Source organism: Terrapene carolina, unplaced genomic scaffold (genome assembly GCF_002925995.2).
Source record: "Terrapene carolina triunguis isolate 2854851 unplaced genomic scaffold, T_m_triunguis-2.0 Scaffold89, whole genome shotgun sequence".
In the NCBI taxonomy this organism is placed as follows: domain Eukaryota; kingdom Metazoa; phylum Chordata; order Testudines; family Emydidae; genus Terrapene; species Terrapene triunguis.
In genome coordinates, this window is record NW_020664440.1 from 33737056 (window position 1) to 33753668 (window position 16613).

General features: G+C 41.3%; 1 protein-coding gene across 1 annotated transcript in view; it reads left to right on the forward strand.

Moving 5' to 3' along the window:
* LOC112112749 (protein Wnt-7a) overlaps nucleotides 1–16613 on the forward strand; it is a 50205-nt gene that overhangs the window by 16795 nt on the left and 16797 nt on the right. The window contains exon 4 of the mRNA XM_029911203.1: nucleotides 2097–2385. Coding sequence (XP_029767063.1) covers nucleotides 2097–2385 — 289 coding nt within the window. The remainder of the gene's footprint in view (nucleotides 1–2096; nucleotides 2386–16613) is intronic.

Sequence of the window (16613 nt, forward strand, 5' to 3'; positions counted from 1 at the left end):
CTTGGCTCCAGTCTTAGCCAGAATGTCTACACTGCTATTTTTAGCCCTGCAGCCTGTGCCCTGAGATCAATTTACCTGGGCTCTGACACTTGGTGCTGTGGGTTTTTTATTGCAAGGTAGATATACTCTCAGTGTTTTGGGGTTGTAGACCAGGATCTTGAACTGGAGGCTACTAGAGACTTCTCCTTCTCCTTTAAATTTTCATGACAAACCACTAGTCCTAACAATAATAGATCGAAATAGTCTGCAGGGGTATATATATCCCATCAATTCAACATTGATATAAATTGTTTCTTTTACAAAGGACAAATCAAGAAATCTTTTAAGAAAGTCTTTGATTGCTAGTTCATTTGTAAACGCAGCACACAGTACCATCAGCGGAAAGACTGTTCATGCTGATGATTGGCAAAGAAGTTTCCTTATTAATAGATTTTGTTGATTTTTTTTCTCTCCATTATACTTCCTTGCCATCAGGTAAGAAAGTAGATATTTTTCATTAAAAGAATGAACCACTTAGAGACAAACATAAAAATATAGATCACATATGTGAAAAGAGATGCAGCTGAGAATGAAGTGCCTGTAATATTTCCTTCCTTAACTGATGTTTCTCATGAAGTCTGATGAATAACAGAAATTTGCTTGTTCCATGAATCATAAGCTATCATCAGTAGTTGTTTGGGGTATGACAGGGCTCAGTTGGCAGATGTTTAACAAGGGGATTACATCTTCCCATCCATCCTCTCTTTATAAAAGGCCTGATTCTAATTCTATTGAAGCAAATAAGAATTTTGTCACCAAGTACAGTGGGTGTGGGAGAAGGGGCAGGTTCATAGAGCCAAATCTTGCAGTCCTTACTCAGTCATTTGGGACTTTTGTCTGAGTGAAGATTTCAGGATATGGAACATAAATTATTTCTCATATTATACTTATGCCCCAACATTCAGTTTCATGTATTTTTCTATGCAACACCAACTTTGTCCAAAAACCACCCCAAAACAAAAACAAACAATTTGTTCAAAAATGTGCAAAAATGATATTTTTAGTGAAAATGGCCATTTATGCATACATATCAAAAAGCAACCAACCCTTTCAAACCCTACACATTTTAGAGAGGTCCTTTTCCATTCAGAATATTTTGAGCATAGTTAGTCCTGAGAATATTACAAGGTACTTGAGATTCACTCCCTGGATATCATAACAGAACTGGAACACATATGTGTTTTTAAAAGCTAATTTACTGATAAGCAGATCACAAATTTTAGATAGAGAAAATAAAACAAAATTCACAGACATATACACAAACACCAATTATTCCTTACACTTGACTTAGTTGTTGCATTTCAATGTGATCACCAGCCTTTCTACCATCTCATAATCAAAAGTCTGACTAATTGAAAATGTCACAATCTTATTTTTGATATAATTACAGCTGGGCAGGAAATGACTTTCCTGTCTCAAGAATTTTTGAAATTTAAATAGTTGTTCCAATCCTGAATCAGACCAAAAGGTTGAAATCTTGAAAACGTCCACAAACTGACAATCTGAAAAAGCTATCAGATTGGGTCAGTTGACACTTTTTGTTTTGATAATTTTGAAATGTTTTGTTTTGATTTTTGACCTTTTAACTCTTTTTTGTATAACTAAATGAACTTAAAATTCTAAATGAAAAGTAATTTCAAACCAAAATTTGAAACTTTTCCTTTAAAATGGGTAATTTTGATAATTTTGAAAAAAACCTATTTTTTTTTCAAATTAGGAGTTTTATCAATTTCCCACAAATAGTTCTGATGAACTGACATTTTTCACCAAAAAACATTTAGTTGGAAAATTCCCAACTAGCTCTAATGATAATCCAGAAAAATATTTATATGGTTATCTGGATAATACCTAAACTTAAATATACTGCAGCCTGGAGCTCTATTTTTTCATAGAGTGCCTGAACATCAACAAAAATCAAAACTTTGAATGGTGGAGTACTGCTTATGTCTGCATATTTACAACACTTCTAATTATAACTATATGGCATTTGCACTGCACTGACTTGCACATATTTTTCTAAATAATCCCATCACAAATGTTGTCCCATATATTTACAGGACTGTTTTAATTTCAGGTAGCAGAGAAGCAGCATTCACATATGCCATCATTGCCGCTGGAGTAGCACATGCGATCACTGCTGCCTGTACCCAGGGAAACCTAAGCGACTGTGGCTGTGATAAAGAAAAACAGGGACAGTACCATAAAGACGAAGGATGGAAATGGGGAGGCTGTTCTGCTGACATCAGATATGGAATAGGATTCGCCAAAGTGTTTGTGGATGCAAGGGAGATTAAACAGAATGCAAGGACTCTCATGAACTTGCACAACAACGAGGCGGGACGTAAGGTAGGTATCTCTCTGCTCTCCACCATCATATGACAATTCCTTGTCTAGAATCAGAGGTCTGATTACAACACAATGTTCAGAACTAAATGTGCTTTAATCATAGAATGTCAGGGTTAAAAGGGACCTCAGAAGGTCATCTAGTCCAACTCCCTGCTCAAAGCAGGACCAATCCCCAGACCGATTTTTGCCCCAGATTCCCTAAATGGCCTCCTTAAGGATTGAACTGACAATCCTGGGTTTAGCAGGCCAATACTCAAACCACTGAGCTATCCCTCCCATGGCTAATACCATTTTACAGTAGCCGAATAGTCACTTTTGTAAGCTACACAAACTTGTTGGACAATCCATCTGTCAAATATTTGTCTACATGTTACTCTTTCCAGTCATAAAACAGAAAATGCAAACAAACAGTTTAGCTGGGAAGTCAAATGGTGCTTAAGGTAGAAAGCTTGCCTGCTACTGTGTGGCTGAATCTGCTTCTCTTCAGGTTCAGACATGAACTTCTGATCATTCATTTGAAAAGGGATCACTTTCAACCCAACTGTCTAAACCTTGCTCTTTGTGTGGGGACTATAGCTAAAGGGAAAAAAAACTTGAGTGAAGTGGAACTAAGAGACCACAAACTGACTCATTTTAATACAACATAATATATACACACGTAAGGCAGGGTTATCATTTTAAATGGAGAGCTCCCCCACCATTCCTTAGAACCAGGCAGCTTAAAGCACATTCATGCAGAAACAGTGTTTGAACTCTTGTCTTCCTGGCAGCTTTAAACATGTACATTTTATGTGGAATCTACACAACAATTCTGGGAATCTTGACATCTCTTGGTTTTGCTTCCTTTGCAATATACAGTACTGCAGTATATTCAGATTTCCTATTGTTATGTGGCAAAGATGGAGGCCCTGGCACTCCTGTCCAGCAGAGCTGTGCTCAGCACAGGACTGGTGAAGAGGGCCACCAGTGTGCTCCTTAGATCCTCGTAAGCAGGTTTGGTCCCCAGGGTACACGAGAGCAGCCTTGGAGCACTCTAACTTGTGCTAGCTAGAAATTGCTCAATGTGGGTCTTTACACTAGCCAGTGGCACAAAGGGGCGAGGATCTCTGGCCCATAGGACATTACATTACTATGCGCGAGTGTGGCCCTACTCTGAAAAGCAACTATGTAAAAACACCTTCTTATTGAACAGATCTGCTCCCTGTGGGTTAGACGCCTCTCTGCTGACTTTAGTGGTCAGTGATATTTTTACTGCTTTTTTACTACTGTTAAGTATTACAGAGCAAGAGAGCTAAGGACAGAAAGCTGGATTCTGTTCCTTCAGGTGCATCATCAACAGAATGGTTCACCAAATAATGGCCTCAGTGACACCTGTGCAGCCCTATGGCCTTTGCTCGGCTTGCACGAATGGAACTCAGCAAACAGTTCTGTTATTGATATACAGTTACCTTCCAGAGTAGAAGGGCTCTTGAACATAGTAATTCACTGTCCTACAGCCCCATCTTGGCCCCTGCTCCAGCCCCTTGAGTTAAAATAATTCCCCATGCTTTCTTAGCTCTTTATTTCACTTTCTCCACTGTTGGCACTTCAATGGAATTTTTCAGCCAGCCCTTAAGTGGTGGCTTTGTCTTTGTTTTGGTGTGATTCAGCATGGATTTGAGTAGCTTGAAGTGGAAAGTGGATTGAAGACACTAATATTTCTGTTGCAGTAACAATAATTAGGGCTCTGAGAGATCACAAGACCACAGCATTTGGGCCTTGAAAAAGAATGACTGTTTCTGTCACAAGCAACAGCATAGCCTTCCTCAGACTTATTCCAGCTGAAAGCTAGAGAGGTTATTTTCTTTTTTCAGTGTTCCAAATGCCTGGGTCTGGCACTCCAGTGCAGAGATGATCTCTCAGAACACTAAGTTGTTACCACAACAGAAATATTAATGTTTCCTGAACTTATCTCAGAGAGTAACTGTTCAAAGAGCTTGATTTTAACAATCCCTGCACTAGGCTCCAATGCTCTGAGCCTCTTGGCTGCTAGGCTCCTTACAGCAGGTGAGTGAGCATAGCCTGTTTATATTCCACCAGCTTTTTTAACATGTAGGCAGGGCCGTAGCAACAAAGAATGTGGCCCCCTCCGAACGGTGGCCCCCTCCGAACATGTGTCTGGGCGGGGCCCCTTACAATGCAGAAACTGGAATGCGGTATTTATTTTGCCACTTTTAGGGGCCCCCTTCCTTGCAGGGCCCCCTCCGGTCGGAGGGTACGGAGGGCGCTCGCTACGCCTCTGCATGTAGGGTCACATTTACTCTGTTACACCAGTGTAACTCCACTGAAGTCAATGATAACAGAGGAAATTGGACCACTATATGTGGATTTCCACCTTTTTTGTTGTATCTTTCAAGAGCTGGTTCACGGAGAGGCTCATTTACACATAACTGGTGCAGCTCAGGGCTGTCAGAAGAAAAAAAAGCTTAAAATGGCTTACTGAAATCTGGCTGACTGTTAGCTTGTTTGGCACTGGGGATCCTTTTAGGAAAGCATCACTAGTGCACAGCTGAAGGATGGGGCAAAGCATCCCAAACATTGCATATTATAGTTACAGGGCCCAGGTTTTCAGAATTATATAGACAAAAATGTATTAGACATCTGGGTCCTGGGATGTGATTTTGGGCCCCACTATAGCCGTATGTATGTTGCTGTGGCAGAGTGCATGGGTTGTAGAAGTCCTGGAGCCAGCCAAGGCAGAGGCACAGTGTAACATGGCAGTCACGCCCTTGCCTCTTGTCTCGCTAGGCTGTGAGCTTTGTGTTGTGCCTCTGAGATGTGCAGCACACAATGTTCTTCCTGCCTTTACCACCAAAGTGCACACAATCACAATGATTGTATGTCTAATTGTGTGCACAGATTTGTGTGTCCTAAAAAACTGGAGCCTGGGAAGATTCACTGTGTTTGTGTTACTATCTGGAAGAGCTGTGGTGTGTGCTATGTTTGGCAAACTGCCATGTCTCCAGCAGGGTCAGAATCTATTCTGATATGGAGATATTTATATGCCTGTTACTGAAACCCTCAGAGTGCCAAACTACTGATCTTATTTGAAATCTTTAATGATCCAGTGGGGTGGAGAACAACACAAGCCTGGGAGGGTGTTATTGCATGTCCACAAACCAGTAGAGAATGAAGAGCTAATGACTGTGTTTAGTACAGAGATCAGGCTTTGCTACCATATACCCGTGAGGGATCACAATGTTTTCGTCACCTGTTCCATTCTACAGCAAGCACTAGTTGAGGGCTTGCATCAAAGTGGGAGAGATTGCTGATTTTAAATGCTGAACTTGGACACAGAAAAGACTGGCATGTTGTGTGTCAACAGGCAGCACTTGAGGAATATCTGAGATTCGTATATTTTTGGGGCTCTTTTTCCAAGAGATTCCAAATACTAGGAATAACCTGGTCTACTCTAGGAGACTTACCTACTGCTGACAATAGTTGTCAGCAATTGGTTCTCCAGAACAGCCTATTGACAACAGTTTAACTGCTAGTGCAGACAGGATAAGAGAGTTATCAGCTGGGTTTCAGCAAGCGTGATTGAGACCGATTAAGTAAGAAGAGTAACGAGAGAAGAACTTTAGTAACTATAGGTAGGTACTTCACGTGTAGTTGTTGATTTTTTCCATGCATTTTTTAGTTTATTCTGATTTTAATTTCTCAGCCTCCTTCTCCTGAGAGTGTCTCACTAGTGTAATAGCTAATGAACTCTGATGCCCATAAAGCAGTAACATTCAGACCCAGGATAATATAACGAGTGCCCCCATGTAGAATCAATCTGTACAATGTGTTCCTGGTCTCTAACCCCATCTATGCTAGGAAATAGACCCAGTACTGACAATGGTTGTCAGCAACTGGTCTCATGTATCTACAGTATGTACAAAGGTTTATCTGCTTGGGTGAAGGGATAAACAGTTTTCATCTGTATTTCTGCGTTTCCTTCTGACCTGTGCAAGCAGAAGTTCTCCCAATTTCTTCAATAGTTGCTCCTGTAGTGCAGTGCTGGAATTCCCAGAAACTCTTTTTAGGGTACATCTACACTGGAGCTGGAGGTATAATTCCCAGCTTGGGTAGACATACACATGCTAGCTTTGATCGAGCTAGCACTAAACATAGCAGCATAGCTGCAGTGGCACAAGTTAGCCACCCGAGTAAAATCCCCTCTAGGCCCTCCTAATTAAGTAATTGCAAACTAGCCCATGGCACCACCCAGGATACACTGCTATTTTTAGTGCACTAGCTCAATCAAAATTAGCACATGAACATCTACCCAAGATGGAAATTACAAATTACAATCCTGGAAGGGATTTTTGCATGAACCCTGAAAAATGTCCCAATCAATGTTAGAAGCCGTAGTTCATTTGTCTGGCATGTCTTGTCTCTGCTAAGATGGTTCCTGTAGCTCTCTCCCATATCTGAGACACGTCACATCAGGTGTCCCTTGCTTCAATGAATTAGTATGTTCTGAAATGCTGATTTACCACAGTGAGAAGCAAGCGGCATAGGAAGAATTGTAGGAGAATTCATAAGAGCTGTGTCAGAAAATGGAACTAAAGCTCCTATTAATTTGTAGTCATGATCCTACTACTGATCTGCTCTTAGAATTTCCACTAACTGCATGGGAATCCCATACATGGCACAACTGTGGGATTGAATCCTCAGTTAGCAAATTAGACTTCCCACAGACAGAGGTACTTAAATGATTGCAGGTAACTCCCACTGCTGAGAGGTAGTTATGGTCCAGGGGGAAAAATACATTTCTACCAGTATAACTGCTAAAATAGCAAAGTAGGTATGAAAGGGCCTAGAAATTTTGGTGATTTGACTGAAAGATTTTCATTCTGAGTCAGAGGCAAGGACATTATAAATTGCTCTCTCTCTCCCTCTCTCTCTGACATTGCAGTTCTGTGAATGACATCTTGCATCAGAGTTACATCATATTAAATATAACGCCACATTATGAGTCATTGTTATAAATCATGACACAGGCTACATTAGAAGGCTTTTGCAATCCAAGGGCACATCAAGGTGGATTTTTATTTGATGTTTCTCTTTGCAGACGCACATAGGTGTGCTAACTTAGTAATTCTATCATGCATTGCAGGGCCGGCTCAGGCTTTTTTGCTGCCCCAAGCGGAGAAGGGAAAAAAAAAAAAAAAAAGCTGCGATCAGCGGCACTTCGGCGGCAGCTCTACCGCGATGCTTCTCCTTCGCTCCGAGGGGGACTGAGGGACCCGCCGCCGAATTGCTGCTGAAGACCCGGATATGCCGCCCCAAGCACCTGCTTCGTTCGCTGGTGCCTGGAGCCGGCCCTGATGCATTGGTAGTGCTCCAATTCTTTTTGGGCTCTTGAGTTTAAATATGCATTGTAGAAGAGGTTCAGAGTGAACATAACAGAGGGTTACTGTAACTATCAAGCAAGACTATGAGAAATTATAAGGGGTGCATCCCAAATTGATGAAGTAACTCTGAGAATTAATCTACTGTAATATTTACTGTCCTATTTTTTGGGGAAGAGGAGGTTGAGATGAAACAGTGGTGCTTAGAAATGAAGGACTTCAGGATTCCCACAAAACTATTGTGTGATGCCTAACATGATATTCTAGTCCCCTTTCCTGTCCATGTCTCTTTTATTGCCTAGCAAAGAGTTTAACTTCAGAAATAGGTTTTGATTCCTCAGACATGCTCTCTTGTAACTTTCCCCACTTTCTTCTGGTGCTAGTATCAGCGCTGGCATCACCAGGCCCCCATAGTGAGGTCAAAGAAGTTAACTGCCAATCTCCAGTTGACAGCAGTTCTCAATTCAATCTGAACATGTTTGATTTCAGTCCATGCATGTTGACGAACATGGTAGCATGAACATGAAATAATAGTGTAAGCCCTTGGGGGTGGGGACTATTTTTTTAATATAGCACCCAGCACACTATTGACACTTAAAACAACAGTAAGCAATAGCTTGAAAAAATAATGCTGTGAAATTAAAGGCCATGTAGATATTTTAAAATTTCAAATCGATGCCTGAGCTTTAAAGGAACTAACAACACTGCCTGGAGCCAGGCAAAACACAGTCAGGCATTATAAAAGCTACCAAGAGTTCTACCACTGTACCCCACCCCCTGCCTGTGCATGCTTGAGGCTTGATTCACCCCTGCTGGTGTGGAATAGGGATGGAATGCAGTTGGCAACACCTTGATCAAATGGGAGCACCTGCACCTGCAGGAGGATACCTCCATTGCTGTCTTTCCAAGGGGGTCCAGCCAGGGGAGGGCAGTTTGAAAGTACAATCTGGGTGCCATAGCAGCCCCACATGTGGAAACTAGGGTGAACAGACAGCAAGTGTGAAAAATCGGGATGGTGGTGGGGACTAATAGGAGCCTATATAAGAAAAAGACCCCAATTTTATAGGGACATCTGGTCACCCTAGTGGAGACTGTCAAGAATTTATGCTGCCTGGCTCCAGGTCCTCCGGAAGAACGCACTTGTGGATTGTCTTGCATAGCTACAACCTCTTGTCTCGTCAGATTTTCTGTGTTGAGGGACCTACTTCTTGGGCTCTGCAAGCTTGTGTAATGCTGACAGATGCCAGTCATCAGAGGGACTGAACCTAGGACCTCTGAAGCTCAGTGTATGAGCCTCTGATGCACAAGCTAAAAGCCATGTGGCTCTTAGTCATGGCTGTAGCAGACTCATCAATCTCTAGATTGTCTGGGTGCCCCTAGAGTGGAACAGAGCACCATACCAAGTAGGCATGGGTGACACTTGCATGGGTAGAACCTCAGGGGCAATCAAGCCAGTGGTAATCCCTTGAACAGACTGCCAATCACTTTCATTTGTGTTGCAGCTTTATGTATTTACAGTGTTTCTTAGAGCACAGTCATTGTACTATCCTTTAGCAGGGTGCAAAGCCCTCCCTGAGTTAGCCACTGTGGGGCAGAGATGGAGCTAAGGCCCTGCCTGCCCTCCCAACCTCATCAGAGATGGCTGTGTCACAAGAGTGCTAGCAGGGAGCAGTCACAGTGCCATGACAGCACAAGGCGTGAGCAAGGGGAGAATGGTCCTTGTATTGGGAAAAGAGCCTGCCGCAATCTGGCTCTTAGAGAGCTTTGAACAGAGACCAACTGACTAATGGACAATATCCAAATGTATGTACTTTTGTATTCAAATATCCCAACAGTCTCACTAGCAAGAGTGTCTTAAATGGGTTATACATCAGGATAAATGCTCTACTGTGTCTGGAGCTGCAGAAAATTACCTTAGACTCCACTAGGAGACCAACTTATAGTGGAATAATTAAAAACTGGGTGAGGCTGCTCTGTTACTATAATATCACTTGATTACTGATACCAAAAGTATCGGCAGCCCAGCCATATGTTTCTCGAAGCTCAGAACTTCCTAATGCCCTTTAAAAAGTTACACTAGTTATTTTCTAACTTTACTTAAAAAAACCTACTGATCTTTGCTTTTAGAAGCGTCCAGTTTTTAACTTTTTGCATGCCCTTTAAATGTAAAGCTGATAATCCCCTTTCCACATTACAGTTAGGCAGTAAATATTAATGGAATAATCACAATTGTTAATTATTCCCGAGTGAAAATAGTTTTAAGTTGTAAATAGTCTCTCAGGAGTTTATTCTCCACCTTCTGTTCAGTTGCTCATATCACTGGGTGTTAGGAACATTTGGAGAGGCAAATATATCCAGAAGAACTGGCTGTGGCACCATACCATTTCAAAAGGGGATGTAACATGTAGAAACACCAACGTGTCTTGTTTCTGAGTGTGGAAAGCCACTTAGTCACAGAAATCCCCAAAGTGTCTGTATGTTGTACTGAACTGGTCCAAACTTTTTTTTTTCTGGTTTGCTTCTACAATGAATGGTAAATCTGTCATGTAAAACTGTCCCACTGAAGACAATGGCCAAATTCCCATGGATTACAAAGAAGTAGATTAGCCTTAAACCTGGGAGTCTGTCATTGTATTGTACTATAAAACAAAGGATCAGAGTTTGGGTCCTAGGCCCCTCAGGAACAGAGGCTGGGAGCCTTGTGGAGACAGACAGACTACTTCACTGGTTTAACTTCATTGCCTTCAGTGGATTTGCTCCTAACTTACAATGGTGTGAGATCAGGATAAAGCCTAGTATGTGTTCATTCCTTTATGAAGAGGGAATGCTTTTCACGTTGGCAATTTTTTCCCTTCTGGGTGGTAGCTGGAGAGATGTTGACAGGCTCCATTAGCAGCTGTATTTAGTCCTTCTGGCCAGAGGAGGTTATTGCAATACTGGAGTCCAAAAATGTGGGGCAGGGTGAGTGAGGATATAGAGGGGGCAGGGATGCAGAGAGCTGAAGAAATAAAGGGAATCTCAAAGGGAACTCACCAAAAACACAAATGAAAATATCTTACAGGGTAAACTGTTGAAAGCAGCATGTGGTGTTTCACTCAAACCTGTGATCTCAATATATGGAAGCTCTATTGCTAAAACTGCATGTACCATTTTGAAAATACTCCTCTAGGCACCCAAATATCCTTACACATTGGCTTGCTCACTGATTTAACAGTGTGACAAGTCAGCTTGGTTAAAGCCAGGGGAAGAACAAACAAAAAGAACTGAGGACTTACGGGACTCATCCAAATGTCCTAGACAAATGCCTTGTTGCAGCCAGAGACCCATAAACAAAAGCAACAAGGCTGCTCCCAGCAAGCTGCTTCCAACTTCCCAGTTGGTGTGGTTCCTACGTCCAGCCAAATGCTGAGGAAGAGCATGAGCCAGCCCAATTTAGAGTCCTTTCCTGACAGACCAGCTTGTTTTAGTGAGGCCTGGACATATCCCACCCCTGCAATCCCTGCACTGTTGTAGACATTCTGCTCAGGAAGAGTGTTTACTTTCTCCTTGACAACCACTGTATGGAGCCTGTACAAACCATCACTACAATGATGCCCTGATTTCATAGTTCCAGGCAATCTACTGAAGAGGTGATAGACACAGCAAGTCATTTCTGGCAAGCCCACGTACAACTCCTTTGACATGAAGTTTGTAAGGTAGGATTTTCAAGAAGGCCCAGCATTGAATGCACTGCTCCCAGTGAGGTCAATGGTGAAACTTCCATTCATTTCAATGGGAGCAAAGTAAGGTAAATGCGGATCACTTTGGAACCTCCACCCTACATTTTCCTCTCTTAACGCCTGCCCCCCGTCCCCGGGTGAATGTTTGCACTACACCTGACAGGCCTACGCAGGGTAATTTCCTAGGTGTGAAAAAAATTACAGGTCCTGGGCTCTCTCATAGTATTTTGTTTGTATTTGAAGGGATCAAAGATCTATTTTATGGCTTTCCTACTGCTTTTAGATAATAGTCTTAAAACAAGACTAAACTTGACAGACAAGCTCTGCATCTTCTCAACAGCCCAGAGTAAAGATAAAGGGAACATTAATGTTATTCTAAATTATGAGAAGGAATCAGACTGCACAAGAGCTGTAATCCACAAGAATGAATTTTCATTCCACTTGTCCTCCACTTTCAACTCATCAGAAGTTGTGATACATGGTCCTACTTGTATTTTGGCTTTCAACTCCCTCTTATATCTTATGTGGTTGAAAATTGAATTCCTGATTTACACTGAAGATTAGGGAATGATAAATGCTATCACTTACCTGCAGTCGCAATTTTAGAGGATTCTGGCATTATGAGCAAAACAGGCATTTCATGTGGGTGATTACTAGTGCTGACAAAGATAGGTAAGAAAGGGCCAAGTCTTGTTAATAAATAATAAAAACCCTCTCAAGTTCCACATTTAGTATCATGAATTTTTCATAACAGAAACAACCAGAGGGTCACTATAATGATTAATTTGCTTAAATAATACAAAGTCACTGGCTGTGTTGCAAACTTTTCAAGGAAGATGGGAGATGTTTCCAAAGTTAATTCACGTTTGCTCTTTCGATAGTTGGCAGCATAAGTCATTTAGTGACCACTGAGATACAGGACTGTCACGGTGTCCACTCACCACAGCAGCACCTCCTGCTGGCCATCCTGTGGATTAGCTCTGCCAGTTGGTGCGCCCTCTTCAGGGGGTGCCTCTCCTGTTGCCCTCTCACCCTGCGGACCCGCCTCACTCCAGGAACTGCAGCATCCTCTTCATGATTCTCCCTTCCGGGGTTACCTACAGTCCTTCTATAGAAATAGTCTCAGGCAGTCTTCTCCTGTGCTACCCTGATGATGCCACTTGCCCAGTGGCCGGTAGGGGAACCTGGGCCCGCCCTGTACTCTGGGTTCCAATCCAGGGACCCTCAGCTCAGCAGTTCTGGGCTCTACCCTCTCAGCCCTCACTGCTCCTTCTCTGGACTGCTTCCTATTCTTCCTTGTTCCGAACTTCTCTGAGAGTACCAGCTCCAAACCAACTTCTTCATCCAAGGGAGTGACTGCCCTTTTCCCCAGCCACCCTGTCTGTTCTCAGCTCCTGGGGTTTATAGGCCCCATTTATTTCTGTACAGCTGAGCCTGCTAACCATCAACTCCCTGCTCCCTGGCTCTCCCTCCAGGTGCAGCCTGTGGAGTTAATTGGTCTACCTGGCCACTTTAACCCCTTCTAATCCTGTGTGGGGTGGACACCCCATCATAAGTACCCAAGGAGAAATTAAGGATTATTTTAGACATTATATAGTCCACTGCTCTATAGGTCTGATCCAGTTCCACTGAAGTCTATGGAAAGATGCCCTATGATTTCAAAGTGCTTTAGATTAGGCCCTCTAAGAGTTGTCTGTGTCTCATTAATATTCCAAAACCAAAACACTTTGTTTTACACTTGTTTAGAGACAACAGTGTACTTAGTTATCACATCGCTTACAAAACCTAAACACTAAAAGCAAAGAAATGGAATGTTTAGAGCATCATAAATCTTACCTTACTCACATACTAAAAACCACAAAGATATTATTGTGATCAAGATAAAGAAATGCACATTACATTACATCACATCACAACAACCTTAACTCTGTCTCATGGATGGTAGAGGCTTTTTCTGTATAATTTCTGTTATCTTGATCCTGGTTATGTTGAAATATGTTTTTCTTTGTACTTGTATTTGGAATTTCCCTATGTAGGTGGGTGTGTGGGTCAGTGACTTTGTTTGTGTTTTTGACATTGTTCATTTGCCTACATAAAGGAAAAAGAACATCATAGGCTAACATTTTCAAAATTGGCACCTAAAGTTAGGCCTCTTAAAGAGGTGGTAAGATTTTCAGAGTTAGGTGCTTAACATGACTGGACTTCCATTAAATTTCATTGGGAGTTATAGGTATCCAGCACCCCTGAAATTCAAGTCTCTTATTTAGGTGTCTAAATATGGATTTGTGCATCTATCCTAAGAATGACAATATGGATTTTTGGCCATTAAAAATTAAATAAATGGAATAGAAGAGTCCCCAGATTTTAAAAGATTTATTGGTGCTTGGCAAGTTATTAATGTTTTTGCAAGTTATTGACAATCTAATAACTGTTTGGCTAGGTCCTTCTGGAACGTCATTTTCCACATACCTAAAGAGATGGGTGTTTACACCACACATAACCTACAACACGTATTAGACCAAGGCTCCTGTGCAGTCTTGCCTCATGCAGTGCATTCCTGAGAAGATATGTAGCTGCACAGTAAATGAATATGAGTTATATATGTTTAATGCTCCTCCCATCATGGGGTGTCAGCAGGAATGGAACCTGGGGCCTTCAGCACAAGCCTCTACAACTTGAGCCAAAGAACTGTTGGTGTACCTGACTCTTACCCTATATGTGGGCCAGATACTGTGGTCTGTGTGTGAGACACAATACCCAAAGCTAAGGTATTACATATGCATGCCTATTACTCCAAACATTGGTAAACAGTGCTAGAAAGTTCTAACAAGTTCAATAACTGACAAGACAAATACCCATGCTCTCAAAGAGCCTTGCAAAGGTGGGTAAGCATTATAAACCCACTTTTACAGTTGGCTTAAATAAAGATGTTTGAAGCAATGCATGTGAGAGGCACTTGACTTCAGTGGAGTTGCACCAGTTTACACCAGCAGCCAGCTTAGCCGAATGAAAAAAAGTTTCTCTAAGTAGCCTGTAGTGACAAGGTGAGTAAAGCAATATCTTTTATTGGTTAGTGAGAGTGATGAGCTTTCAAGCTTACACAGATGACCTGAAGAAAGGCTCACCTACCCTATCTCTCTAATATCCTGGGACCAACACACCTACAACAACACTACATACTATAAAGGTTGCTTAAGAAGTTTGTGGCACAATGGAGACCAGAACCCTGCTCTCTGCAAAGCCATCGAGCTCTGAGAATGCTTACTGCAACCCATACGTAGAAAGGACTTGGCTCTAGCCTAGGCCATTCAGATGGGCTAGAGAGGTTTGATTTAATGAAAAGAAGTGCACAGAAATCTGGAAGCAAGCAGTTTAAAACCCATTCAGTAAAAAAACAGCATATCATCTTCGGAAAACAATGGCAAAAGTTTCTTAGATGCCTGTCATGGAAACATGAGAGAGTGACAAGCTTTTTAAAGGGCTAACCTGAAGAGTATGTGCTGTGTAAGAGCTTGTGAAGGAGCACAGTCTTTGCACAGCCAGGAAAAGATAAGACCCATATTGCCAGATATAGAGCTGAAGGTGAAATGCCCGTTATATTTCCGAGCATTCTACTAATCAGCACAGAGTAACAGGTACAAGTACTGTTAAATGACTGTGTAGCTAATATTTCCTGGCACTCTACTAATGAGTACAGAGTAATAGGTACATATACTGATACATGACTATATAGCTAAACTGGGAATTAATGCCAGAACTATCATTTGTGTTTTCAGAAATGATGTACTGAAAACTTGTGCACAAAAGATTTGAGGTTTTAGGAAAATGATCTGAGTAGAAACATATTCTGGACTTCATTTTAACAGCATATTCAGATTTATCATCATTGGGTCATAAATGGTTAAAAGCACTTAACACCTAAACTGATCCAAGGTATATAAAATACCTAATATTCTAGAAAGGTTAGATGAAAAATATATTGAAGTGCTTTCTCCTGTAATGGCTTTAGTAAAATGCTAAATCACATGTGGCTGCACAGGAGATGCCAGATTCATCAAGACCAGAGCAGTGCCATATGCCAAAAGCAGGGACTGTTGCAAAATCTTTAGGAGAACTGGTTAGCCAAGGTGTCCTGACATTTTTGGAACATACAAAGCTCACAATGGACCAAACTCCTTTAGAATTTGGTCCATTGTGGGCATACAGAAAGATGGCAGTGTCCACATTTTCAGAAACTATTAAGTAGATATGGATCCATTTCCAGTGCTAAAAACAGAGCATCTTTTTCCACTGCTAGAAGGTGGCAGTATTAATGAAATTAGATTTGCCTTAAGCATACTAGTAGGTGAAGCACAATCAAGAGCCTTTAAATATCTGATCATCAATATTCTTATGCGGCTATTTCCATATGGCTTTTCCCTGGAGTGGCTAGCACGTTGGCTATATTATGGCATATAAATGATCCAGTATGAAAGTGTTTAAGTGAAGTGATCAACCATTTGGATGGCATACTAATGAAGGTGACAATATGGAAATTTATTTGAGGAGTTTGGAATGCATATTAAAAGAACCCAAAAGGTTTGGATTATAGGTTTTTTTTTTTTTTTTTTTTTAAAGGAGAAACGTGCCTTTTTTCTAGTCAGGAGTCTTAAGATAAATAATGCAAGTAGAAGGATTAAAACCTCTTCCAGAAAAAAAAGTGGAGCAGTTTCCAAAATACCCGGTAACTATGCCTAGGCATGCCACAGTAGTCAGATCCCTAGTTAATTGGGTGACACTTTATATTAAGGTTCCTTTTGTAGATGGTTTATACAGGGCTAATAAATGATTAATAGATGTTGTAAGCATATTACAGGCATGAGTGATATGTATTATAGATAGGTATAAGTACACCACTACAAGATGTAATAGGTAGTTATAAGCCATGATTGCAAGCAATCTATTGTCCTGCTAAACTCTAACTGATAAACCCTTTACTAAAAGATTATTTATTAACCCCTTATAAGCGATTTCTAAATTGAACCTTAATATAAAGCGAGGCCATTCATTTTATTTGGGAACTTTGCTATCTAACACGTCTACAGTAGTAAATAGAAAGACGATTGTTAATAAAGGATAGTAACTGGATTCA